The following is a 26,773-nucleotide window of genomic DNA, read 5'->3' on the forward strand; positions in this document are numbered from 1 at the left end:
AAACCAATGTTCCTTTGCAGGCAACTATCCACGGTTAAATAATCTGTTGCCTGACTGGTACTCACTGTCAAAGCTCGTTCTTACCCACCCAGACTGGATACTTCAATGACCAGCGTCAACGTGAAATCGCAACCTAACCTTAAAAAAATTAATGTAATTGTATTGGTGAGAAAATACCATTTATTCAATTACTGCCACACAAATATTCACCAGTTTCTCATTAAAGCATAACAATAGAAAGAAAATTATGCGGATTGTAGAGATCTGAAATATAAACAAAACAATATAACAAAATACTGGAGTAACTCAGCAGATCTTCCAGCAACATTCTGATCTAAACTCACCAGATCTGGCAGCATCTACAGAGAAACAGAGTTAGCGATTCATTCCGAGCTTCAAGGCTCACAAAGCACGGCTGCAAATGTTGGGACTTATTTCAATCACACTCCACTGCGCTGCAAAAAAAAAAGACCACGGTACATCGGTGTTCCTTCAGCACCCAAAAACCAAGACCTAAATAAATAAAATGCAATTAACTATCACCCTCTCCAGCCACTAGGTTGTGGGTGTTGAGAGCCAGTTTACTTGCGATTGCAAGGAAACTATAAAATGCTATTTTCAGATCTGTTTCCGTCTGGTTATCAGGTTTTGTTTTTGAAGTGAGAAATGTGAGCAAACATCAGAAAGCTCCCATCCTTCCCTAGCAGCTGGCCCACTGGACGGGTTTGATTCACACTCGATGTAAATTCAAAAGATTTGGCCACTCACATTAAAAAATAAGATCCCCGGAGCTTCCCACCGTATTCGTCAGAAGCCACTGAATACATGTAACCGAGGGTTGGGGGTGTGTGTGTGTGTGTTTTGTTTTGACTTCTTTTTGAAGAAAAAGCGGAATTTGCTCAATGTGGTATCTGTGTCCCATCCCCACCACACCCGGCGTGCCCGTTACCATGGCGACTCCGGCGTTGAGCATCGTGGGGGGAAAAAAACCCGCTGACTGCGCACGCGCGCCTGCGCCTCAACGGCCGCCGCGAGCGACGGAGAGGCGCAGGCGCAGTGCCCTCTCTCCCTCCCCTCCCCCACCAACCCTCGGCGAGAGAGACCGTTAACGCAAACTGCCTTAACGCGCGTGCGCAGTCGGCGTCCTTTTTGTCTGCAGGCGGGACTCCGAAAGTTAAAAGTCACACAACACCAGGTTATAGTCCAACAGGTTTAATTGGAAGCACTAGCTTTCTGAGCGCTGCTCCTTCATCAGATGTTTGTGGAGGACACAATTGTAAGGCAGAATTTATAGCAAAAGTTAACAGTGTGATGTAACTGAAATTATACATTTAAAAATACCTTGATTGTTTGTTAAGTCTCTCATCTGTTAGAATGACCATGCTAGTTTCACTTCTTTCATATGTAAAGCACAAAACCTTTTTTCAAAGTTACATTCTCAGGTTAACTGGAATAATTGGTGTCAGCCCAGATAAGATGCCCCCTGTGTACCCTGTCTGTTTAGGCTGATTCTAATCTAAAAAGTGAGTTAACAGAGTCTTACATGGATTCATGCAGTTTTTCAGCAAAGTACAATGTAACTCTGCAAGTACAAATTCAACCCACAAATGTGTATGTGTGTGTGTGTCTGGGGTGAGGGGTTGTGAGTGTGAGAGGGAGTGTATATGTGAGTGTAAAGTGTCTAAGTCTGTGAGAGTGTGTGTGTGTCTGCGTGTGTATATAGTGCAATGGTGGTCACCTGTAGTGGGCAGCACGGTGGCACAGTGGTTAGCACTGCTGCCTCACAGTGCCAGAGACCCAGGTTCAATTCACTGTCTGTGGAGTTTGCACATTCTCCCCGTGTCTGCGTGGATTTCCTCCGGGTCTACGGTTTCCTCCCACAGTCCAAAAATGCACAGGTTAGGTGAATTGGCCATGCTAAATTGCCTATAGTGTTAGGTGAAAGGGTAAGTATAGGGGAATGGGTCTGGGTGGGTTGCTTTTCGGAGGGTCAGTGTGGACTTGTTGGGCCAAATGGCCTGCTTCCACACAATAAGTAATCTAAAAGAACTTAAGGTCCCCGTACAGGCCCTCCCTATGGGCACGAAACTTAGCTATCAGTCTCTGCTCGGCCACTTTTTGCTGCTGCCTGTCCCGAAGTCCACCTTGGAAGATGGTCACCCGAAGGTCTGAGGTAGAATGACCACTGAAGTGTTCCCCAACAGGGAGGGAACACTCTTGTCTGTTGATTGTTATGCGAGTGAGATCATCAATGCAAACAGCCTTAACACACATTAAAGCAGGCAGGACTCCAAAAGGGCCACAGTGGCTGAGGGGAAGGCTGTCGTGACTGCTTCTGCTCTTCCAACGAGCATTGTTACCCAGTGCCAATCTGCTGCCTTTCCCCCAAATCCTTTCCCACCATTTCTATCCAAATAATCATCCAATGTCACCCCCACCCAACGCCCTAATTGAAATTTCCTCCACCTCCTGACCTAACTAACTTTAAAAAATGAAGTTGCCATATTTTACCAGATCATAGAGCTGCTTTCTCATTAGAGAGAGACAACTGGTGGTGGCTCACTCTGAGGGCCACCAAAACTCAGAAAGGGAGCAAGGTTTAGAAGGAGGACTCTTAATGATAAACTCAGATGGTACTGGAATTGAACCCATGCATTTGGCATCATACACAAGCCATCCAGTCGACCCCTACCTACTAAGTGAGAAGACATTTTCTTGCTTCACTTTAAATCTGTGCCCTCTCCTTTTAATGCCTTTTACAAGCAGGAAGAGCTTCTCTCTTTATTTTGCAAACTTCTATAAAATCTTTTCTTAGCCTCCCTCTCTTCGAGGAGAACAGTCCCAGCTTAGAGACATAGAATAATACAGCACTGAAACAGACCCTTTGGTCCAACCAGTTCATGCCAAACATAATCCCAAACCAAACGAGTCCCATCTGCCTACTCCTGACCCATATCCCTCCAAACCTTTGCTAATCATGTTCTTATCTTCAATCTATCTTCATAAGTGAAGTTTCTCATTACTGAAACTATTCTTGTAAATCGCTTCTGCAATCTCTCCAATGTATTCACATCTTTACTGTAATGTGGTAACCACAACTACACACAATACTCCAGCTGAGGTCTAACAAATTTCTTGTACAAATTCAACATCATGTCTTTGCTCTTGTACTCCACAATCCTATTAATAAAGAACATAGAACTGTACACCATAGGAACAGGTCTTCAGCCCAAACATGATTCCAAATTAAACTAATCCCTTCTGCCTGCCCTTGGTCCAAATTTTCCCCATTTCTTGCATATTCATGTGATTATCTAAAATTTCCTTAAATGTCCCTAAAATATTTGCTGACGCCACCACCCCTGGTAGCATGTCCAGACTCCTAATAGAAGGTATTTTGAAGAAGTGACAAAGAAGATTAATGAATGCAGAGCAGTAGACATCTATATGGACTTCAGCAAGACATTTGACAAGGTTTTGCATGATAGACTGGTTAGCAAGTTAAGATCACATGGACTCCAGGGGGATCTAACCAATTGGATACAAAATTGGCTTGGAAGTAGGAGAGCGAGGGTTTTTTTGAACTGGAGGGCTGTGATCTGAGGTGTGCTGCAAGGATCGGTGCTGGGTTCACTACTTTTCGTCATTTATAAAATGATTTGTATTTGAATATAGGAGGTATAATAAGTAAGTTTGCAGATGACACCAAAATTGGTGGTGCAATGGACATGAAGAAGGTTATCTGAGTACAGATGGGCCAGTAAGCTGAGGAGTGGCTGATGGGAGTTTAATTTAAATAAATGTGAGGTGTTGCATTTTGGTAAGGCAAATTAGGGAAGGACTTATACAGTCAATGGTAGAGCCCTGGGGAGTGTTGCCAAACAAAGGGACTTCGGAGTGCAGGTGCATAGTTCCTTGCCAGTGGTGTTGCAGATGGAAGTTACAGTGGTGAAAAGGCATTTGGCACGCTTGTCTTTATCAGTCTGTGCATTGAATGTAGGAGTTGGGATGTTGTGTTGCGGTTGTACAGGATATTGATTAAGCCACTTTTAGAATACCGCATTCAATTCTGGTCTCTCTGCTATAGGAAAGATGTTGTTAAACTTGAAAGAGTTCAGAAAATATTTACAAGGATGTTGCTGGGCTTGAAGGGTTTGAGCTAGAGGGAGAGGCTGGAGCTATTTTGCCTGGGGCATCAGAGGCTGTGGGGGTGACCTTATAGAGGTCTATAAAATCATAAGGGACATGAATAGGATGAATAGCCAAGGTCTTTTTCACATGATAGGGAAGTCCATAACTCGAGGGCATAGATTTAAGGTGAGAGGGGAAACGCTACTTCCCTGGTCAAGATCTCTGTCTCAGACTTGTTGCAATGCTCCAGTGAAGCTCAGCGCAAGCTGAAAGAACAACACCCAATTTTTCCTTGTGAACTCTGTAGCTTTCCCAAATTAATATTGAATTTAACAATTTTAGGGCTTGAGCACCTTTCCCATGTCTTTGTCCCAGCTTACACACTAGGCTGCTAACACAATCAACCCATTGTCAGTTACTAACAGACCCCCATTAGCAGCTATTGATTCTCCCAATAAAGGAGTGACCTTTATGCACTCCTTTGTCTGTTTGCTATCCCTTTGGGATCTATCTCCACCTATTGTTTATTCCTCTCCCTTCCCCACCCTACCTTCTGAATAAATACCAACCGTTGCCTAGTTACCATCAGTTCTAAAGGGTCACTGGACTCAAAACATTAACACTGATTTCTCTCCCCAGATGCTGCCAGACCTGCTGAGTTTTTCCAGCAATACCTGTTTTTGTTTCTGATCTCCAGCATCTGCAGTTCTTTTGGGTTTTTTTGTCTCATAAACTTAAGAGTCATAGAATATTTCATTTCAAATGAATCTGAAGTGCAAGGGGATTTGGGGGTCCTAGTTCAGGATGGTTAACATGCAGATTCAATTGGTGGTTAGGAAGCCAAAATACATTGGCATTCATTTTAAAAGGGCTAGAATACAAGAGCTGAGATTTACTGCTGAGGCTGTATAAGGCTCTGATCAGGCCTTATTTGGAATATCATAAGCAATTTTGAGCCCCATAACTAAGGAAAGATGTGCTGGTGTTGTAGAAATTCAAAGGTTTGCAAGAATTGTCTTGGAGTCTGGACTCAGGAGCGTTTTGAAGGGTGATGGGACAGGACGTTGTGCAGCCTGGATGGAGTGGAGATGTTTCTATTAGTTGGAGAGACTAGGACTGGGGGGTGGGGGGGGTGGGGTGCACCTCAGGGTGAAGGGATGATCCTCTAGAACTGAGATTAGGAAGAATTTCTTCAGCTAGAAGGGGGTGACTTTGGAACTCATTGTGTAGACCAAGGCACTGATTGTATTTAAGAAAGAGATAAATGTTCCTGATTATTAAGAGGATCAAGGGTTACAGGGAAAAGGCAGGAGAATGAGTTTGAGAAACCTATTAGCTATGATCAAATGGAGGAACAAACTCAATGAGCTGAATGGCCTAATTCTGTTCTTATTCTTATGGTCTTATTATCTAATTGACAGTGTTCATTAGAATGGCATCTATTATTCTTTTCTTGAAATGTATAGAACTGCTCAGTCTCCTTTGCAACCCCTCTTCCCCCATATTGCAACTGCTGTTCCCATACCAGCTCTTTGTAGTTGCTCTTTCTCCACCCACCCCAGTATCCTCCAGCTGCATTACCACTAACTTCAGCACTCACCTCCTTGCTGCTCGTCTAATCACAGTCTGCTTCACTCCCTGACTGTCAGCGGCAAATGTAAGCGGAGACGCTCCGTGATTCAAGGTGTAGTTTCACGCAGAAGTCCCCAATTTAATTCCGGTGTGGAATGTTCTCCATTTAGCAGCATTATTGTGATTGCATACTTTCAGCTTTTTAGGCTCTTTCAGGGACACGCTGCTCACCAATTCCAAGTATTTGAATGTTATAATTTATGCCTTGAAAGCTTGTAATGCCACATCAATAACTCAGTAACGATGGCAAGTCAGCAGATCTTCAAAGTTAATTTGATTGTTTGTTATTTTTTCCATTTCCCACTGGACCTCATACAAGAGCTTAACATTTTAATCTTCTCTAAAATTGCTTGAATATATTGCATTGTTGATCCAACAATGGTGAAAGAATTGCAGTTATGGTTAGTGAGGTTGGAGGGAAATTTGCAAGTGGTGGTGTCTCCATGCATCTGCTAATCATGTTCTTCAGGATGATAGAATTCATGGGTTTGGAAGGGGCTATCAAAGGAGGTTTTGGTGAGTTGTTACAGAGCCTCTTATAGGTGCTACACGCTGCTGCCACTGTGAATATAGAAGATGGTGGATAGCAGTACCAGTTAAGCAGGCTGCTTTGTACTGATTTATATCAAGCTTAGTGTTATTGGAGCTACATTTATCCAGGCACCTCGGGAGTGTTCCATCACACTCCTGAAATGTGCACAGCAAATGATGGAGAGAAATTAGAAAGTCAGAAGGTGATGATATGATCTAATAGCCAGAATTTATAATATACAGTGTGGACTTGTTGGGCCGAAGGGCCTGTTTTCACACTGTAGGTAATCTAATCTAATGTAAAAAAAATTGTGTGTGTGTGTGTGTGTTAGGGCCGGGGGTGGGAAGAGGTGGGATCAAGTACAATTTCTAATCAGCGGTATCTCTCAGAATATTGAGCGTTGAGGTTTCAGCCATGCTGATGTTGTTGAAGATCAAGGAGGAATTGGTTAGATTCTCTCCTGTTAGAGATGGTCATTGCTTGACAGAGGTACCTGCACTCCATATGTCATGTAATGCAACATGAAGCCAGTGACGCTGGCAGAATCTAAACAGAGGAAAAGAGTATTGCTGAGTCAGTGCAACTTGATAGTACTGTGAATGATATGGGCATCTTTGTGCTAATGATTTAAGAGTTGATTGGGACTTCAGTTTTACATAGACCACAGCTAGACAGCTTCTAACATTGCCAGGTAGGTGCCAAAATTCTGGCTATGCTATGACAGCTTAGTTAGGGGCATTGCTAGTTCTGGAGAATGAGTCTTCAATATTACAGCCTTGGTATTGTCCCATGATAAACACCTACCAAATAATCAAATATCTCAAATTTACACAAATGACAGTTTAATTTAAAAACTGTTGACAAAAACACAATATATGCGTTTAAACAAAGCAGTTTGACTACTCTCCTGAATCCTTGTATTTCAGATAACCCAACTAATAGTGCAGGTTCATAGCTCCTTGAAAGTAGAGTCACAGGTAGATAGGATAGTGAAGGCAGCATTTCATATGCTTTCCTTTATTGGTCATAGTATTCACTACAGCAGTTGAAAGGTCAAGTTGTGGCTGTACAGGACATTGGTTAGGCCACTTTTGGAATATTGCGTGCAACTCTGGTCTCCTTCCTACGTGAAAGGCTTCAGAAAAGATTTCCAAGGATGTCGCCAGGGTTGGAGAATTTGAGCTATAGGAATAGGTTGAATAGGCTGGGGTTGTTTTCCCTGGAGCATCAGAGTCTGAGGGGTGACCTTATAGAGGTTTACAAAATCATGAGGGGAATGGGTAGAATAAATAGAGAGTCTTTTCCCTGGGGTGGGGAGTTCAGGACTAGAGGGTGTAGATTTAAAGTGAGGAAGGAAAGATATAAAAGAGGCCTAAGGGACAGAGGGTGATAAGTGTATGGAATGAGCTGCCAGAGGAAGTGGGGGAGGTTAGTACAATTGCAACATTTAAAAGGCATCTGGATGGGTGTATGAATAGGAAGGGTTTGGATGGATATGGGCCAGGTGCTGTCAGGTGGGATTAGATTAGGTTGGGATATCTGGTCAGCATGAATGAGTTGGACCAAAGGGTCTGTTTCCGTGCTGTACAGCTCTATGTCTCTAACTGCACCATTTTTAAAATTGTATTTCTCAACCTGTGACACGTGTTTTTTTTTTATTTGTTTTGTTTTTTTTTAAACACCCACACTACCACCTAACTGCGGTAGTGCTTATTTTTCCCACCAGCACCCATGTCATCATTCTTTTGAAAGTGAAGTTGGAACGTTCAAAGAGGAATCAATCAATCCTTGAAAAAGACATTAGTAGAGATACAAGAGAGAGAAGAGAGGTGGGTTTAATTGGATATAGCTCTATCAAAGAACCAAGACAAGCATAAAAAGCTGAATTGCTTCCTTCTGTGGTGTCTTATTCTGAGTGTAAGATATGTTGTAACATCAGAGTTAGATTGTAAGTTAAACCTTTCTGCTAATTAAACCAAACACAGAAAAGCTCACCTCACCTTGTAATATGTTAAAGTATGAGTGACAGAGAACTACCCAAATTTCACTATTTAAAAGAATACAATTGTTATTTTTTCTTTAACTCCAAAACAGAACATTAAGCCTCTTTTGTCTTAAAAGATTTGTTATCTGCCTCCCACTCTATAACAATATAGAGATCTGCTAAAACCCCTGTTAAATTTACAGTAAATCAATTTTCAAAACAAAAACTAGACAGTGGTGTCGATCCTCTATAGATCTCCCTGGGTCATCTTCAGTTTTCTGTTACCTTTTTCTTAAGAAAAATGTGTGTATCTTGAGAGTTTTTGGGCAGTCTGTCTGACAATGACAAAAGGTGCTCTTTCTCTGGCTAACTGTCCAAAATGCCTGCATTTTATACCCCAAAACATTAGGTCATTTCATTGAATTTTACTGTTTTGACAACAAACCAAATTTGATTGGGTTTTAGTATCGTGGGGCATAATTTAAACTGATTGGTTAAATTCAAAGTGCTGCAAAAACAACTCCTGCATCTAAGTTACAGCTCAAATGTTACATCTTCAAAAATGTTCAGTACACTTTGCGTCTTCAGACACTTGCCAGCTTTCATTCTCTTAAAAGGTACAGTTCCCCCTCAACTTCATAACACTGGACTGCGACAAAATGATACTAAACTAGTTCTTAAAACAAAATTCCTTCAAGCTCCTTAATTTTTCAAATTAAGACTGATACTTAAGTATGGTGTTTTCTGGTAGGGCTTTCACTTGTGGTACCTACATTTATCTAACCTTCCTACAATATAAATGTGATAACTATTTCAGTGACAAGATCAAAAGAAAATCTGTTGGGCACGGCGCTCTCTGGCACTTTGAGGATTTAAAAGGTTATTCAACAAATGTTCTTTATTTCCCTTTTCAATAAATTATAAAAAGTAATAAACTAAGACAATGCATAAAACAAATTCCAAAAGGTAAATGCAATTTGTCCACATAACTGATTGATATTAATGGCCTAGGACTGGGGATTCATTAGCCAGTTAGAGTTTAAAGAGGGTCCTTCCTAAGCCAGACCAGAACTACAGGTATTCAGACAGTTCCCAAAGCATATCTTCCTGATAGCACTAGCCTGCCTTTTTTTTCCCCCAACCCATGAGGAATTAGCCATACTTACAACTCAGGTAAGTAGTTAGGTTACTCTGTCTAAAGGAATAGTATGAACACTAATGAACTCATAGTCCTTTGGTACCTTTCTGAAAAGAGCTGCATTGTTGATAATTTCTGTCTTTCAGTTGGAGGTAATAAGCTGCAGACCAAGCATTCACATGGCATTACTCAGAAGTAATGAGAGGCCAATGTTCAAATCTCAACTAAACCAATTAATTTAGTAATTTATTTTCTGTTCCACAAGATAGTGGAGCAGAATAGGCTATATTGTTCATTGAGCCTGCTTCATTGTTTAGTACAAAATGGTCAACATTTGGCCATATTTCCACTTTTCTGCTGACTTGAGACTAAAAACATCTGACTAGTTCAGTCTTGAATAAGTCAGATTATCCATATCACTCTGGACTGGAGAAGTTTGAAGATTCACAACACTTTGAAGAAATGCCTTCTTATTTCAGTCCTAAGTAAATCAGCCCTTTATCCTGCAATTGTGTCTCAGATTTCCCAGCCAAATGAAACAACTTCTGTCAACCCACCACCCCCCCCCCCACCCCCAGTGTCTTGAAGTGATATAAAAATTAAAAGAAATTAAGATTTGCAACTAATACGGATCATTTTAATCTTAAACAAAATCTGATGTACAAATGCCTCCTCATTCAAATATTTTTATCCTTATTGAACACAGACGGTTCTTGTAGAATACCTACAATGGTGCACATGTGTAATCTTTGACCATTTTGAGGGCATTTGTGTTAATGTAACAAGAATATTTTGATCAATCCAGTTCATAATCAAACATTTCTACACCAGAACAGCAGTAACTTCCATGTGATAATTGAAGTAAATCAGACTTAAATATTTTCCATCATTGTACAAACAAAATAAAGAAACCACGTATTTTGTATTCCAATCTGAACACTTCAAAATTGATTTGACTACTGCCAACCTTTAGCAGCCAGGGACGGAAAAATTTCAGCACTCAGGTGAGTTCTAGGCCCAACACCTTGTTACCATGTCACATTTTAAAAAAATATTTAATGTCCAAATGGAGCAGGAGGGAAGTGTAGTGCCAAATCCAGCAGCAGCCATTTTGGAGGCTGCTGCTGCTTTGCCAATTCAAGCAGGAGCTCCACAGAAGGCCATGAGGTTGAAAACAACCATGGACGACAAGGTTTGGTGTAGTGCTGAGACCAAAGGAGCACGTACCTCAAAAATGCTAAAAATACAGAACAGTCCCAAAGGCTTTGGAATTCTGAGATGACTTTCAGGGCAAAGATCTTCAAATCTGTACCCACACTCAGGCCCCAAGACCACCACGACCCTTTGAATATTCCTCCCCATACAACTAATAAAAACATAATAATGGTACTTTTCAAAATTGATATATTTACAATATCTGTACACAATCAAGTGCTTTAAGCATACAAGTCATTACAAAATATTCAGGTAACTCATCAAATAAAGGTTTAATCAAGTGCAAATTTATCCTAGTACACATCACAGCATACCCAAACAAAACTTAAGGGTGGAATAACTTTTTTTTTCAATTTAGGATTCAATGCCACTTAACCAAGGATAGGAACATAAAGATGGTTGTAGTGTACTAAAACATTTTTTGGAAATCTTCATTAAGGCTTTATATTTTTGTTCACTAATCAGAACTTGTCCATTCTTATGGAACAGTTGTTAATATATCCACAATATTACAAAATAGTCTACATTGCTAGTTACTGTGTATGCAACTAGTGTAATAAGCTTATATTAATATCATTGGGCATTTCACATGCGAAAGAGAACAGGAAAGCTTCGAGCTTTAACGGAACATTCCTTACGTTGTAATATCAACCCAGGCCAATGATCAGCTGAGAGACTGGTATACAAGATCAGTGAGATGTGCGCTCTGGTGAAAGATACAGGATGGAAAATGGACATTTCCCTTCAGTTGTTGTATCGAGAGTCAGTACACATTTCGTTTATAGAAGTTAGAAACAATGTAAAACCAACTTTTCAATAATATTCTTTGAACCCAACCTCAGATGTTACCACACAATTTTATCCAAACTCTATATTAGTGACCATTTCACTCAGCAATAACCAAGTGCTAAATTGTGAAAAGTTACATGTAGTGAATGGGCTCAATCGGAAGTTACATTCAACCGCCAAAAATTTAAAATCTGTACCTTAATCTTGTAAGAAACTGGAACCACTTTAGTTCAAGACTGATATACATTAAGAAAAGGCTAAAACCTTAGCACTTAGTCCTTTAATCTGCTATCTAACATTTAGGATATATATCAAATCATCTCTCCCGCGATGGTTCTGTAATCTCAGTTAAATTATTACTTTGGAGATACCAGACAGTTGAATTATTTTATTAAATATAGACTGTTGGTCAATTGGGAAAAGTGGCTTGAAGAGGAATCATTTTAAAAGTCACACTATAGTTTAACAAGTATAAACACTTCCAAAGGGGATTTTTCCCCTCACTCTGAGTGTGATATGTCATGTAAAAGGCACATTATAAGCAGCATATTTTTAAGAATGACATCTTTTAATCACGAGCCAAAGAAAAAAAGGTGTGTCATGAGAGTGTTGTAATATTGATACAGTAATACACTTGCAATTTTTGCCCATTTTGGTTAAGATGAGCATCCATAAAAATATCCATAATTTATTGGTAAATTATTATTTTGGCAAGGTCACAACCAGTTTTGTATTTTGCAACTGCTAACAGTGTCCTTTTCAAATGAATACAAAAGATCCATTTTGTTTTAAGCCATACAAAATTTGTTTGGCATTATACTAGAGTCCCATTTTTTCTGTCATATTTTACCACAGGAGTGAAGTTAATGGTCGCATACTCTGTTGCGTTTTCTTTCTGTCTTGCCTTAACTTGCTTGAGAGTGCTTCGAGATCCCTGTTGAACGACATGAACTTCAGCATAATGGACATCTTCCAGCCTCTTTTTATTAACTTGAGCATATAATGGTATGTCAGGAGCTACTTCATCATAGGGATGAGAATCTTCATGTATCCTTGACTGTAGAAGTAAAGAAAATGTGATATGGAACTTGAAAGCCATACTTGTGTTAAAAAAAAAATATTTTTTGCCTTATTGTGATATTTGCCATAGGTAGAAAATTGTGCTCTGGATTTTACAATATGGTGCGTCTGGGAAACAAGACTTTCTCCATATTTATTTTATCTATGGAAAACACATTTATCATTTCATGAGCTCTGGACGATATTAGGAACAATAATCTAGCTTAATGCTTCAGGATGGAGGAGCATCTTTGGATGTACATTTCCTTGGCTGAGATATCAAAACAGTGCTCTCTCTGCCCAGTTCAGTTGAATATAACAGCTGTCTTTTTTAAATCGGAACAGAGTTTTCACAATATCCTAGCCAACATTCTGCTCTTCACCAATACTACACACAAAAGCACATTAACTAATCATTCACCTGTATGCAGTATGTGGAACTTTGCTGAAATTGATTGCTGGTTCATCCAAACAACAGAAAGCAAAATCCAGAGAATTCATTTAAAATGCTACAAGTGCAGTAAATATAAATATGAATGTAATTTCTTCCATTTTTTAATAACTCAATTTGCTCTTAGTTCCAGCGAACATTACATTGTTTTTTCCCCCGATTATGGTCAGCTACTGTCTTTTGCTGTTCCAATCATTTATCTTCAAATTATTTAGTAAGAAAGCAAATGTCAGTGTTTTCTAAGTAACCTTACTAAAATATACAGACTCTAGTATACAAATTTATTATCTGGAAAACAATTGTCTGGAGATTTTGACCACCCAAGCAATATTTTAATACTGTACTTTGGGTGTACAACTTAGAAGATACAATATTTGAATAAGTCAATTTTTTTTTACACTTCTTATCTTTTATTTTAAACCATCAATGGTGTTTTCTGGTTCACAGACTTGCAGTTATGCATTTTACCAAAGCAAGTTGGTCCCAAGCATCTTGTACCAGACAAATTATGGTATATGATGATTACGGACACAAGACAAAAGTAAAACATTGTTCTTATTTTGCCATGCTCTTTTTGATTTAGCTTTGTTTTGCTCAGCTTGCTCGGTCAGTAACCAAACAATAAAAAAAAACTCAAACTTTAAAATGTGTACCAACTAACTTGCATAAGTAACCTAGATGTTTTTTTTAAAAAATTGTTACCTAAAAACAGTAATAGTCTTAAACTTTTAGGACTAAGACTTAAATCACAGTCTGTATGTATGAACAGATAATTCATGCAATTAATAGACAAGGTTATGAAATGTCAGCTTTTATTGCAAAGCAGAGGGACTATAAAAATAGGGAAGTCTAACTTCAACTGTTCACAGCATTAGACATTATACCAATTAAAGTACTCGATGCAGTTTGATCACTTTAAGGAAAGGCATCTTTATAATGGAACCAGTACATCAATGGTTCACTAGGTGGATTCTAGGGATCATGGGCATATCCTGGGAGGGAACGTTGAGCATGGTTGGACTAATACTCATGGTATTGGAAGAATGAGGGGTAATCTTGCTAAAAACAGATGATTCTGAATCAGCTTGACAGGGTAGATGCTAAGATGATGTTTCCTGGTCAGGGAATCCAAAACTAGAGGGTTCAGTTCAAAGATAACGAGTCTCTCATTTAAAGACAGATGAGAAGGAATTTATTTTCCAAAGGTCATGGAGTGTTTGGAATTCTTTTGATTGAGTAGTACACATTAAGTAATTGAATATATTCAAGACTGTGTTAGGCAGACTATCGATTGACAAAAAACAAAGAATTGAGGATCATGGGAGGAGGAAAGGGGAGTTGAGGCCACAATCTGACTGACTGTCCGGAAACTCTGCCAAAGGATTAAACAGCCTTCTCCTGCTCCTATTTCTTATGATCTTACAATTGTATGTAGACCAATATCAACTAAATATCTACGGCTGCGAACTATTTGAGTTTATTTAAAGGCTGTAACATTTATCAGTGTGCAGTGTCATTTGAAAACTTTCCCAAGTGCCTCCACCATTTAACACTTGCAATCTCTTTCTGCCAAAAAGTGAAACATAATGTCTTCACCATTTATAACTTCAATCTTTAAATCTACTTTGCACAGTTATTACCTGCACATGCTTGTTGTCTCTTGTCCTCTTCTCGGAAACTAGAAAGAAGAATTCCAACAAATTGGTGTCATGGTTGAAAAAAAAAATTAAGAAACTGAAAATTTGATTAACAGTTGAAACTTTCCCCAGTTAGAAAATTCTCAGGCGGCTGCACCATTTCCAGGCCCCCAAACCTTCAGGTGAGTGGTGCTCCCGACTGCTGAAAAAGTTACCAGACAGACAGGGGAAGTGGAGAGCACAGCTGGTAGACTGCCTCTGCATTCACTGACCAGATTGGAGTGGCAGGTGGGTTTTTGAAAAACAAAGACCAGGATAGCACAGCCATTGCACGAAAGGCCTGCAGCACTGAACATGTGACTCGTATTCACACTGAAGGTGAGGCCCAAGCAGCAGAGACTAATAGAAAAACATTGAGCTGGCAACAGCTGAGTGGGTTGGACCCCTCAGTCAGAGATATCCATTTCCAGAAATTCCACACAGATTTGCTTTTGAAGTGAAAAAGCAGCATTTTCTGTCGTGCTTTCACCTCCCATTACGTAACCACCATCTTTCACTTTTTAAAAAAATACGTTTTCTTTCATCCCAGTTACTTTGATGGTGGGGTGTGGGTGCAAGTGCAAGAAAAAATGTGACAAAGATTGGGGGGGGGGGGTGAAAGAGGGGACAGAAACAGCAAAATAGAAACTAGCACAGACTGCTGCTGATGCTTCGTTGAGGAAATTAGAAAAAAAAGGCACAAAGCACCAGGTCAGGAAAATAGTCCTGTACCAGAAAGTGGTCAGACCGGCTAAAATCTAGACAGTCCAGTACAAAACCAGGCATTTGGCCAACCTCACCAGGAGCTTTGGCTCCTCAATTCTATTGAGGCTATAAACAGAGTTTTGCCCAAATGAGGAGACTGGAGCTTTTTCCCCAGTCTTAAAATGTGTCACCATGTATTAGCTGAAATCAGATAATAACCTGCCAATCAATTTTTTTGTGCTAACAGGGAAGGACATTACTGTATACAATATCAGGGCCTCAAAGCACAAGTCTAAACTCTAAGCCACTTAGGGAGCAGTGCTTTATTTTCAAGCACAAGTAGTGCCACACTTCTTTCAAATGAAAATAAATCGAGAATATAACCAAATTAATTCACCAACTAAGAAAATGCTTCAGATCTGACAAATAAATGCTCACAAGATGTGTTTCTAATCAGGGTTCTCTTTAATGTTATTGATGGAGCACTGATGCATGACCATGGCAGGATATAGCTTCCTAACCTCAGGCATGAATAACATCGCTATTAGTCATTCAGCAAGCACATTTTATGAATGAATGAGTTCTTAGTGCAAATAAAAACAAATTGCTGGAGAAACTCAACAGGTCTGACACCATCTGTGGAGAGAAAACACTGACATTTCAAGTCCAGTGACTCTTTCACCCATAATGGTTTGTTTTCTTTTAGTACTTAATGCACACTAGAAGTGATGGTTTTTGAATTGAACAAACATTAACCATTCTCCTTCATTTATCACATTAGATAAAAGTAAAATGTAAAGTCGTCATAATCCTACCAGATAGGGATAAATGATGGAGGATTAATTAGAGGATCACCACACCTCAGGCAAAGCAAAACATTCCATCTGGATGCATCACAGCTTGGTACAGAAACTGCTCTGCCCAGGACTGTAAGAAACTACAGAGAATTCTGAACTCAGCCCAGCCTACCAAGCAAATCAGCATTCCATCCATTGACTCCATTTACATTTCTCACTGCCTCAGAAAGACAGCCAACATCATGAATTCTGAGGAAGGGTTACTTGATCCAAAACGTTAACGGATTTCTCTCCACACGTGCTGCCAGACCTGCTGAGCTTTTGCAACTATTTCTGGTTTTGTTTCATCAAAGACCCCTCCCACCCTGGTTGTAATCTCTTCCAACCTCTTCCATAAGACAGATACACACATACCAACAGGTTCAACAACAGTGTCTTGCCTGCTGTTATTAGACTTATGAATGGACCTGTCAAATTTCAAATCTCATGTTGATCCTGCTTTTTGTACACCACCTTCGCAACCACAACTTTGTATTCCTCACTCTGATCAATCACCCAGTGACCTCTTTATGATCTGCTGGTATCACACGCGAAACAAAAAACAACTTGTCACTGTACCTAGGTACATGTGACAATAATAAAATCAAACCAAATATTAAAGGGCTGTTCTTCACGGTAACCTATGCCAGTGCAAGAATTGAACCCACATTATTAGTGTCATTTTAAGACAAAATCGGCAACCAATCAACACAACTGACATTTTGTTCTCGATTTCAAAATCTCCCCTTGTCACAGCACAGAAATAATTTAGACTTAAAATAGTTGTAGCACTCAACCGCAGCCATCTGGTAGTGCTGCTGAGCAACACAAGGACATGCCAACATTTCTAATTGATGCACAGTGACATCTAATGGCTAGATCAAGGGATGACACTTAAAAAGTTAAAAGAAAAAACTTGCATTATGACAAATGAAAGATGCAGGTCTGAACTAGGAACTCTATTCCTATGTCCACAGATACGGGCAGACCTGCTGACTATTTACTTTGTTTTAAGAAAAATGTTAGATGTTGACCAGAATACCATGATTTGGAGAAGCCAGTGTTGAACTAGGGTGTACAAAGTTAAAAATCACAACACCAGGTTTAGTCCAACAGGTTTATTTGGAAGCACTAGCTTTCAAAGCGCTGCTCCTTCATCAGGTGGTTGTGGAGTATAAGATCATAAGACAGAATTTATAGCAAAGGTTTAGTGTGATATAACTGAAATCATATTTTGAAAAAGACCTGGATTGTTTGTTAAGTCTCTCATCTTTTAGAATGAAGATGTTGGTTTCAGTTTTTTCGTATGTAAATCCCAGAACTTTTTTAAAGCTACATTCTCAAGTAAACTTAACAATTGGTGTCATGTCAGTCCAGGTAATGCATTGAAGGTGTGAGACTGTCTGTGCCACAATGTTCAGACTGATTCTAATCAAAATCTTCAGATTTACAGAATCTTACATGGATTCATGCGGTTTGAGCAAAATAAAATGTAATTCTCCAAGTATACATTCACCCTTATGTGTGCACGGGGGGAGGTTTTGAGTGTCTGGGAGAGTGTGTGCATATGAGAGAGTGATATCCACCCTCTCTCAAACTTATACCCTTTATATTCATACAAATATTTAAAAAGGGACCCTTCAATCCCATGGCATGAATGTGGATTTCACCACTTTCCTCATTTCCCCTCCCCCCATCCTTACCTCAGTTCCAACCTTTCAGCTCAGCGCCATCCTCATGGCCCATCCCATCTTCCTTCCCACATATCTGTCACTCTCCGCTCCAACCCATTACCTTTACCCCCCCACCTCCATCCACCTATTGCACTCTCCAGTACCTTCCCCCACCCTAGCCCCAACCCCTCCCATTTATCTCTCCACCCAGAGGCTTCCTGTCTCTATTCCTGATGAAGGGCTTTTGCCCGAAACATTGATTTTCCTGCTCCTCGGATGCTGCCTGACCTGTTGTGCTTTTCCAACACAACACAAGTATACCTTGGTGGAGTGTGATTTTTAAACTTTGTACCAGAATACCAGGGAGCTTTCCTGAACAATGTAAGTTTAAAGTCACCATTTAGTCATGGGACCATAGGGCTGCTCTTTAGAGAGATGACTGGTGAAGGTGGTCTAACCCAAGGGTCATCATACCTCAGGTAGCGGGGCAGTTGAGGAGGAGTGTCCTTCATGGTAACTTCAGCAGGAAGCTGAACTTATGCTGTTGGCATCTCTCTGCATCACAAACTGGCCGTTCAGCCAACTGAGACTAAGTACTGTTCAAAAGGGAAAGTGTTTGGCTAGACAGAATGACAGATCAGCCCAGCACATTCTCACACACCTTAAAGCATTGGAAACAGGTCGACAATCCTAGAAACGTGGTGGCAATAAGATTGCCAACTATCAGCAGTAAAAGAGGTGAAGACGAATTATAAAGAAATACTACAAAAGTTGTAGAATCAATAATAGGTGACTAAAGGTCATCAATCTGAATTATTCTTATTTCTCTTTACAATGCTGCTATATCTACTAAATGTTTCCAGAATTTTGTTTTTATTTTTGTAACAGAACATACCAGTTACTGCTTTTCCAAATCACTCACCTGTACTGTTCTTTTTTGATTTACCTTTTTTGGAACTTTTCCTGTTGAAGAAAAACAATAAGTTAGTTTGTCATTAAAGCATTCTTCAAAAGGTTACTTCAGTTTGCAGACAGCATAGGCAATGAAAGCACAAGTGGGCCATTCAATTAGATATAGTCAGAGTTATAAAGCACAGAAACAGATTCTTTGGTCCAACTCATCCATGCCAGATACTCTATAATGCCAATTTCTCAGCATTTGGCCCATACCCATCAACCCTTCCTATTCATATACCCATCCAGATGCTTTTTAAAATGTTCTAATTGTACCAGCCTCCACCACCACCTCTGGCAGCTCATTCAATACACATACCACCCTCTGTGTAAATCACCCTTTAGTCCCTTTTAAATTTTTGCAGAAGATTTCACATTAAACCTATACTCCCATACACTGGAGAAAATACCTCGGCTATTCACCCTATCCATGCCCCTCATGATTTTATAATTTCTGTAAATGTCACCCCTCAGCTTCTACTGCTCCAGGAAAAATAGCCCCAGCCTATTCAACCTCTCCCTGTAACTCAAACCCTCCAACCCTGGAACCATCCTTGTAAATCTTTTCTGAATGCTTTCAAGTTTCACAACATCTTTCCGATAGCATCCCATACAGCTACAAAATGGTTTAACTCCAATCCTCAGTGCACTGTCCAATAAAAGTAAGCATACCAAACACTTTCACTATCTTGTCTATCGAATGGCTGACCAAATGCCATTTCTTATACCAACCCCATACCCCTCTAATCAATTTCTGTCCTGGATGCACTGAAAGACTCTACAGGCAGCCCTGGTACCGAATTCTGAAGATGCACTACACTCCAGAAATTCCTCTTCATTTTCAATCTTAATGGGCCAACTTTATTCGGAGACCATGTCCCTGGATCGAAATTTGTCCAACCAGGGAAAATATCTTTCCAACATCTACTCTGCTGTGATAAAATATACTGGTGGTAACTTTACTTGCATTTTAGTGGGTTGTGTTGTGGCAGGGTGGGGCGTTGTAATGAGTGGTAAGTTTGCACATTGATATCTTCCCAGGGCCCAGAAACAGTCAATACTTTGATTTTCCAATCATTGGAATTATGGCCAATGTCTTTGGAGGAGGGGCAAGTCCTCAAGCCTCTGTTGCTTCAGAAGCACTCCAACTTATTACACTGTATTTAGAGGACATTCAGCACAAAAACAGGCCAGTGTAACTAATCCATGGTTGTATTTATGCTCTATTCCAACCTCCCCTTTCTAACATCTAAAAATCAGTCTAACTAGATATTCCATTTTTGCTCAAATGCTCACCTTTCTGTTCAAAATTCACTTCAACCACTCCAAGCATGTGAAACTCTCGGAGTGGTTGAAGTGAATTTTGAACAGAAAGTTGAGCATGAGAGCAAAAATGGAATATCTAGTTAGACTGATTTTTAGATGTTAGAAAGGGGAGGTTGGAATAGAGCATAAATACAACCATGGATTAGTTACACTGGGATGGAGAAATTGTCATGACTTCTGCAGTAGGCCATGACAATTTCTCCATCCCAGTCTTGGGTTAATATTTATTCTTCCATGGGATGTGGGCATCACAGGCAAAGCCAGCATTTGCCCATCACTAATTAGTTTTGAAATGAGTGGCTTGCTATTAATTTGAATTTAAATTCCACCAACTGCTATGGTGTGATATGGACACAGTCGGAGTCTGAGACTGTGGATTAGAATGATTTGGAGATGCCGGTGTTGGACTGGGGTGTACAAAGTTAAAAGTCACACCACCAGGTTATAGTCCAACAGGTTTATTTGGAAACACTTGCTTTCTCCACAATCACCTGATGAAGGAGCAGTGCTCCGAAACCTAGTGCTTCCAAATAAACCTGTTGGACTATATCCTGGTGTTATGTGATTTTTAACTCTGCATTAGAAGTCAGTGATATTACCACTGTTACTTCCTCCCTAATGTGTTGCCCAATTACATAATTTGAACCCAATCTGCATTTAAAAAGATTCTGCCAGTTTCAAAAGAGGTCTCCTTGCCACCTACAATTCAAAAGTATAAGTCAAAGCAGAGATAGACAGGCAGCCCAGAAGTTCTGATAGATCATCGAAATGTTAACTGTGTTCCTCTCTCCACAACTGCCAAGTTTGCGGAGTATTTTCAGAACGTTTCTTGTAGTTATGGTAACTTCTGCTGCATGTTCACCACGTTACAACTGTGGCTATACTTCTCAAAACACCCAAGAATTCTAGGATGTCATGCAAACATGAAAAACTATAATATAAAGACAGGTTCATTTTTTCTTCCTCAAACAAAGTTGTTTTAAGCTGCTGCTACATCAGCCTTGTTTTTACTGTGGCTGATGTCCAGTAAATTGCTCGGATAAATTTAAGCTTGCTGCAAATTCACATCGAGATTAGATCTTGCAGTCCCTCTAGACATTGCTACAATGCCAAATCAGTTGTCTAAACACATGAAAGGTTGAGGGGCTAATGGAGAAGGTGGCCAAGAACTGACATGCTGTAGGGGAAGCCAAGAACATTTTTGTTGGAATGACTATTATATTACAAAATGAGATGTTGTTATTCAAACAACAGTATGTATGTATTTAGGAGTAAAATCGAGCATTCGGTTAAGGGAGCAAGTATTTGAGCACATTAGACAACGTCAGGACATTTCATTCACCTTGTGATCAGTGAAGTACTTTTAAAAATACTGCTGTGATGTGGGAAACACAGCTGCCAAATTTAAAGACAGGAAGCTCCCTTAATGATAATGACCAGATATTCTTCTTCTAATAATGTTGGTTGAGGGATAAGGACAAAGACTATACTCATGCACTTCCATAAAAGAGAAGTGTAATGGAAACATGTCCACATACAAGGGAAGGTGTTACACAGGGCCTTAGTTTAACATCTCAACCAAAGATGTAACTACTGACAGCATCACACTTGGAAAAATATATCTCTAATTGATAGGATTAGACACAGAACTTTGGTCACTTGTCCTAAACTTTGTATAATGAGATGGGGGTTGAGAATACATTTAACAAGATTGAGAGAGAGAAGTGGAGATGTCTAGAAAGGATATTCCAGATAATAGTGTGAAGGCCAATTCCAGAGAGAGTTCAAAGTGACTGCCCTTTACATCAAATCAGCATCTGAGAGTGTGGTATCAAGGAGCACAAGCAAAACTGGAGCGATTGAAAATTGGGGAGAAAAGCTCCCTGATGGCTGGTGTCATACCTTCCACAAAAAGGAATATAGTTGTGGTTTTTGAAGGCTAACCATCTCAGAGGATATCTCTGTAGGAATTCCTCAGGGTAGTGTCCTGGGGTCAAACATCTTCAGCTGCTTCAAATGACCTTCTCTCCATAATGAGGTCAGAAGTGAAGATGATGATGATTATGGAATGTTCAGCACCATTCACAACATGAGAGATGTACAGCATGGAAACAGACCCTTCAGTCCAACCTGTCCATGCCGACCAGATATCCCAACCCAATCTAGTCCCACCTGCCAGCACCAGGCCTATATCCCTCCAAATCCTTCCTATTCATATATCCACCCAAATGCCTCTTAAATGTTGCAATTGTACCAGCCTCCACCACATCCTCTGGCAGCTCATTCCATACACGTACTACTCTCTGCATGAAAAAGTTGCCCCTTAGGTCTCTTTTATATCTTTCCCCTCTCACTCTAAACTATGCCCTCTAGTTCTGGACTCCCCGACCCCAGGGAAAAGACTTTGCCTATTTACCCTATCCAGGCCCTTCAATTTTGTAAACCTCTAAGATCACCCCTCAGCCTCCGACGCTTCAGGGAAAACAGCCCCAGCCTGTTCAGCCTCTCCCTATAGCTCAAATCCTCCAACCCTGGCAACATCCTTGTAAATCTTCTCAGATAATGTTTTTCAGTGTCCAAATGCAACAAGACCTGGATTACATTTAGGCTTCAGCTAGTAAGCAACAAATACATTTGCACCATAGCAACATTGCCTTTAGAAAGTTCAATGGTATTAGTGTATGAGTGTTGCATCCTCAAAATGACATTGGCTAGAATGGAATTGGACCAGCCCCACACAAAGTACTATTACTATAATTAACACAGCAGATGCTTGGAAAAAATATACTGGCACAGGAGGCAGCCCAAGGAAGGTCGACTGGTTGATCCCAAGTATTTGGGGTGGGGGGGGTGGAGGAGAACTTGAAGATGATGGTGTTCCCATGTATCTGCTACTGTTGTTTTAAGAGATGGAAATGCTCATGGGTTTGAAAGGTGCTGTTGGAGGATCTTTGGTGAAATTCTGCAGTGCATTTTGTAGATAGTAGTAGCAGTGTGTACCAAGTGTCAGAGGAGAGAGTGGATTCTTGTGGATACAGTGCCAATTAATAGGCTGCTTTGTCCTGGATGATGTCAAGCTTCTTGTGTTGTTGGGCCTGCAGTCATCCGGCTAAGTGGGGAGTATTCTGTCACACTCCTGACTTGTGCCTTGCAGATGGTCAACAGGCCATAATGGTTTTACAGTTAAATAAAAGGTAGTTATGAGGGCATGACAGAGGAACTGACGAAAATAGATTGGAAGCAGAGCCTAGCAGGGAAGACAGTAGAGCAAAAATGGGAGGAGTTTGTGGGTATAATTGAGGACACTGTACAGAGGTTTATCCCCAAGAAAGATTATCCAGGGAGGGATTAGACAGCCATGGCTGACAAAGGAAGTCAGGAAATGTATTAAAGAAAAAAGAGAGAGATCCTATAAAGTGGCCAAGAGCAGTGGGAAATCAGAAGATTGGGAAGGCTACAGAAACAAACAGAGGATAACAAAGAGAGAAATAAGGAAGGAGAGGATCAAATATGAAGGTAGGCTAGCCAGTAATATTAGAAATGATAGTAAAAGTCTCTTTCAATACATAAGAAACAAACGACAGGCAAAAGTAGATGTTGGGCCACTTCAAACTGATGCTGGAAGCCTAGTGATAGAAGATAAGGAAATAGCAGGAGAACTTAACAAGTACTTTGCGTCAGTTTTCACAGTGGAAGACATGAGTAATATCCCAACAATTAAAGGGAGTCAGGGGGCTGAGTTGAGTATGGTTGCCGTTACGAAAGAGAAAGTGCTAGAAAAGCTAAAATTGATAAATCTCCTGGCCTCGATGGGATACATCCTAGAGTTCTGAGAGAGGTGGCTGAGGAAATAGCGGTGGCATTGGTTGAGATCTTTCAAGAGTCACTGGAGTCAGGGAAAGTCCTGGATGATTGGAAGATGGCTGTTGTAACCCCCTTGTTCAAGAAATAATCAAGACAAAAGATGGAAAATTATAGGCCAATTAGCCTAACCTCGGTTGTTGGTAAAATTCCGGAATCCATCATTAAGGATGAGGTTTCTAAATTTTTGGAAGAGCAGAGTTGATTAGAACAAGTCAACATGGATTTAGTAAGGGGAGGTCACGCCTGACAAACCTGTTGGAATTCTTTGAAGAGGTGACAAGTAGGTTAGACCAGGGAAACCCAGTGGATGTGGTCTATCTAGACTTCCAAAAGGCTTTTAAAGGTGCCACAAGGGAGGCTGCTGAGCAAGGTGAGGGCCCACGGTGTTCGAGGTGAGCTACTGGTATGGATTGAGGATTGGCTGTCTGACAGAAAGCAAAGAGTTGGGATAAAAGGTTCTTTTTCTGAATGGCAGCCGGTGACAAGCGGTGTCCCGCAGGGTTCAGTGTTGGGACCGCAGCTGTTCAAATTATATATTAATGATCTGGATGAAGGGACTGGGGGCATTCTAGTGAAGTTTGCCGATGATACAAAGTTAGGTAGACAGGCAGATAGTACTGAGGAAGTGGGGAGGCTACAGAAGGATCTAGACAGGTTGGGAGAGTGGTCCAGGAAATGGCTGATGGAATTCAATGTGAGCAAATGTGAGGTCTTGCACTTTGGAAAAAAAGAATACAAGCATAGACTAAAGCCAAAGCACAAAGGGATCTGGGAGTGTTAGTCGAGGATTCTCTAAAGGTAAACATGCAGGTTGAGTCCGTGATTAAGAAAGCGAATGCAATGTTGTCATTTATCTCAAGAGGGTTGGAATATAAAAGCACCGTTGTGCTACTGAGACTTTATAATGCTCTGGTTAGGCCCCATTTGGAGTACTGTGTCCAGTTTTGGTCCCCACACCCAAGGAAGGACATACTGGCACTGGAACGTGTCCAGAGATTCACACGGATGATCCCTGGAATGGTAGGTCTAACATACGAGGAACGGCTGAGGATCCTGGGATTGTATTCATTGGAGTTTAGAAGATTAAGGGGAGACTTAATAGAAACTTACAAGATAATACATGGCTTGGAAAGGGTGGACACCAGGAAATGTTTTCCATTAGGCGAGGATACTAGGACCTGTGGACACAGCCTTAAAATTAGAGGGGGTAAATTCAGAACAGAAATGCGGAGACATTTCTTCAGCCAGAGAGTGGCAGGCTTGTGGAATTCATTTCCGCATAGTGCAGTGGAGGCCGGTACGCTAAATGTCTGCAAGGCAGAGTTTGATAGATTCTTGATGTCTCGAGGAATTAAGGGCTACGGGGAGAATGCGGGTAAGTGGAGTTGAAATGCCCATCAGCCATGATTGAATGGCGGAGTGGACTCGATGGGCCGAATGGCCTTACTTCCACTCCTATGTCTTATGGTCTTCGGCATTGAGGAGTCAGGTGGCAAGTTACTCATCACAGTATTCCTAGCTTTTGATCTGCTCTTGTAGCCACTATATTTATGTGGAGAGTCCATTTAAGTTTCCAATCAATGGTAACTCAGGATGTTGACAATAGGGGATTCAGTGATGGTAACATCATTGAATGCCAAGGCAAGGTGGTGAGGCTGTCTCTTATTTGTGATGGTCACAGTTGGCATATTTTGTGGCATGAATGTTACTTGTCACTGGTCAGCCCAAGCCTGGATATTGTATAGATCTGGTTGCATTTGAACACTGACTGCTTCAATAGCTGAGGAGTTGTAAACGGTGCTGAACTTTGGTAAACTTCTGACCTTATGGAGAGAAGGTTTTGATGAAGCAGCTTAAGATGGTTGGGCCAAGGACACTACCCTGAAAAACTCCTGCAGAGATGTCCTGGAGCTGAGATGGCTGACCTCCAACACCATGACCATCATCTTATGTGTCAAGTATGACTCCAACCAGAGAGTTTTCCCTCAATACCCATTGATTCCAGTTTTGCTAGAACTCCTGTTGCTACACTCAGCCAAATGCAGCCTTGATGTCAAGGGCTGTCACTCTCAACTCACCTCTGGAATTTAGCTCTTTTGTGCAAGTTTGAACCAGGCTATAGTGAGGTATTATAATCATAAAATATATTTAAGGCCAAGATAGATTGATTTTTACTCCGTGAGGGAATCAAGGGTTGATGGGGAAAAATGGCAAAACAAAAGTATAATTGAGGATTATCTCAAAATGGCAGAGCAGACATGATGGGCCAAATGGCCTACTTCTTATCCTGTAAACTTTTGATATAATGGATGGAAGCTTACAGGTGTGTGGCAATCCCTGTACCTTCAGCCTTTGTGACTCAATGTGGCAGAAGTCAGGAGTTTGGAAGATGCTATCAAAGGACATTTGCTGAGTTTCTACATTGCATCTTATACATAAGACTGCCACTGCATGCCAGCAGAGATGGTAAATGTTTAAGATGATGCACGGATCATAGATTAAGTAGTGTTCTTTGACCTGGATAGTCATGTTGGAGCTACCCTTATCTATGCAAGCATATTTCACATTTCAATCCTGATTGTACCTCACAAAATGACGGAACGATTTTACGGAGTCAAGACGTAAGTCACCTACAACAGAATTCCCAGTATCTGACCTGCTTCTGTAACTGAACCAGTTATTAAAATACTAGATTTGGTCAATGTAACCCTCTAAAAACATTGATGGTGGAGGAACCAACAATGGTAATCCTGTTGAATGCTGTGGAGAGATAGACTTCTACTTGGAGATGTCATTGTCGATCATGCA

The 26,773-nt window shown here is 40.5% G+C and overlaps 3 protein-coding genes across 5 annotated transcripts in view; 1 reads left to right on the plus strand and 2 right to left on the minus strand.

The window, feature by feature from the left end:
• The window catches only part of LOC132829564 (dixin-like), a 142,667-nt gene extending 141,858 nt beyond the window's left edge, over window positions 1-809 (minus strand). The window contains exons 1-2 of one of the 2 annotated variants that reach the window (XM_060846810.1): window positions 769-809; window positions 345-455 (exon numbers count right to left, since the gene is read on the minus strand). The gene's annotated coding sequence lies outside the window, so the exon portion shown is untranslated. Of the gene's footprint in view, window positions 1-344; window positions 456-543; window positions 588-768 lie in introns of those variants that run through there. The other variant, XM_060846811.1, reaches the window with a different exon arrangement.
• The window catches only part of cryabb (crystallin, alpha B, b), a 117,504-nt gene that overhangs the window by 36,198 nt on the left and 54,533 nt on the right, over window positions 1-26,773 (plus strand). The gene's annotated exons all lie outside the window — the stretch shown is intronic.
• Window positions 10,053-26,773, minus strand: part of LOC132829573 (uncharacterized protein C11orf52 homolog) — a 30,029-nt gene continuing 13,308 nt past the window's right edge. Inside the window, exons 2-4 of one of the 2 annotated variants that reach the window (XM_060846828.1) lie at window positions 18,768-18,784; window positions 14,572-14,609; window positions 10,053-12,478 (exon numbers count right to left, since the gene is read on the minus strand). In XM_060846828.1, coding sequence (XP_060702811.1) covers window positions 12,236-12,478; window positions 14,572-14,609; window positions 18,768-18,784 — 298 coding nt within the window. In that variant the 3' untranslated portion in view covers window positions 10,053-12,235. Of the gene's footprint in view, window positions 12,479-14,571; window positions 14,610-18,743; window positions 18,785-26,773 lie in introns of both variants that reach the window. The other variant, XM_060846827.1, reaches the window with a different exon arrangement.

The sequence above is a fragment of the Hemiscyllium ocellatum genome, chromosome 29 (genome assembly GCF_020745735.1).
Source record: "Hemiscyllium ocellatum isolate sHemOce1 chromosome 29, sHemOce1.pat.X.cur, whole genome shotgun sequence".
Taxonomy (NCBI): domain Eukaryota; kingdom Metazoa; phylum Chordata; class Chondrichthyes; order Orectolobiformes; family Hemiscylliidae; genus Hemiscyllium; species Hemiscyllium ocellatum.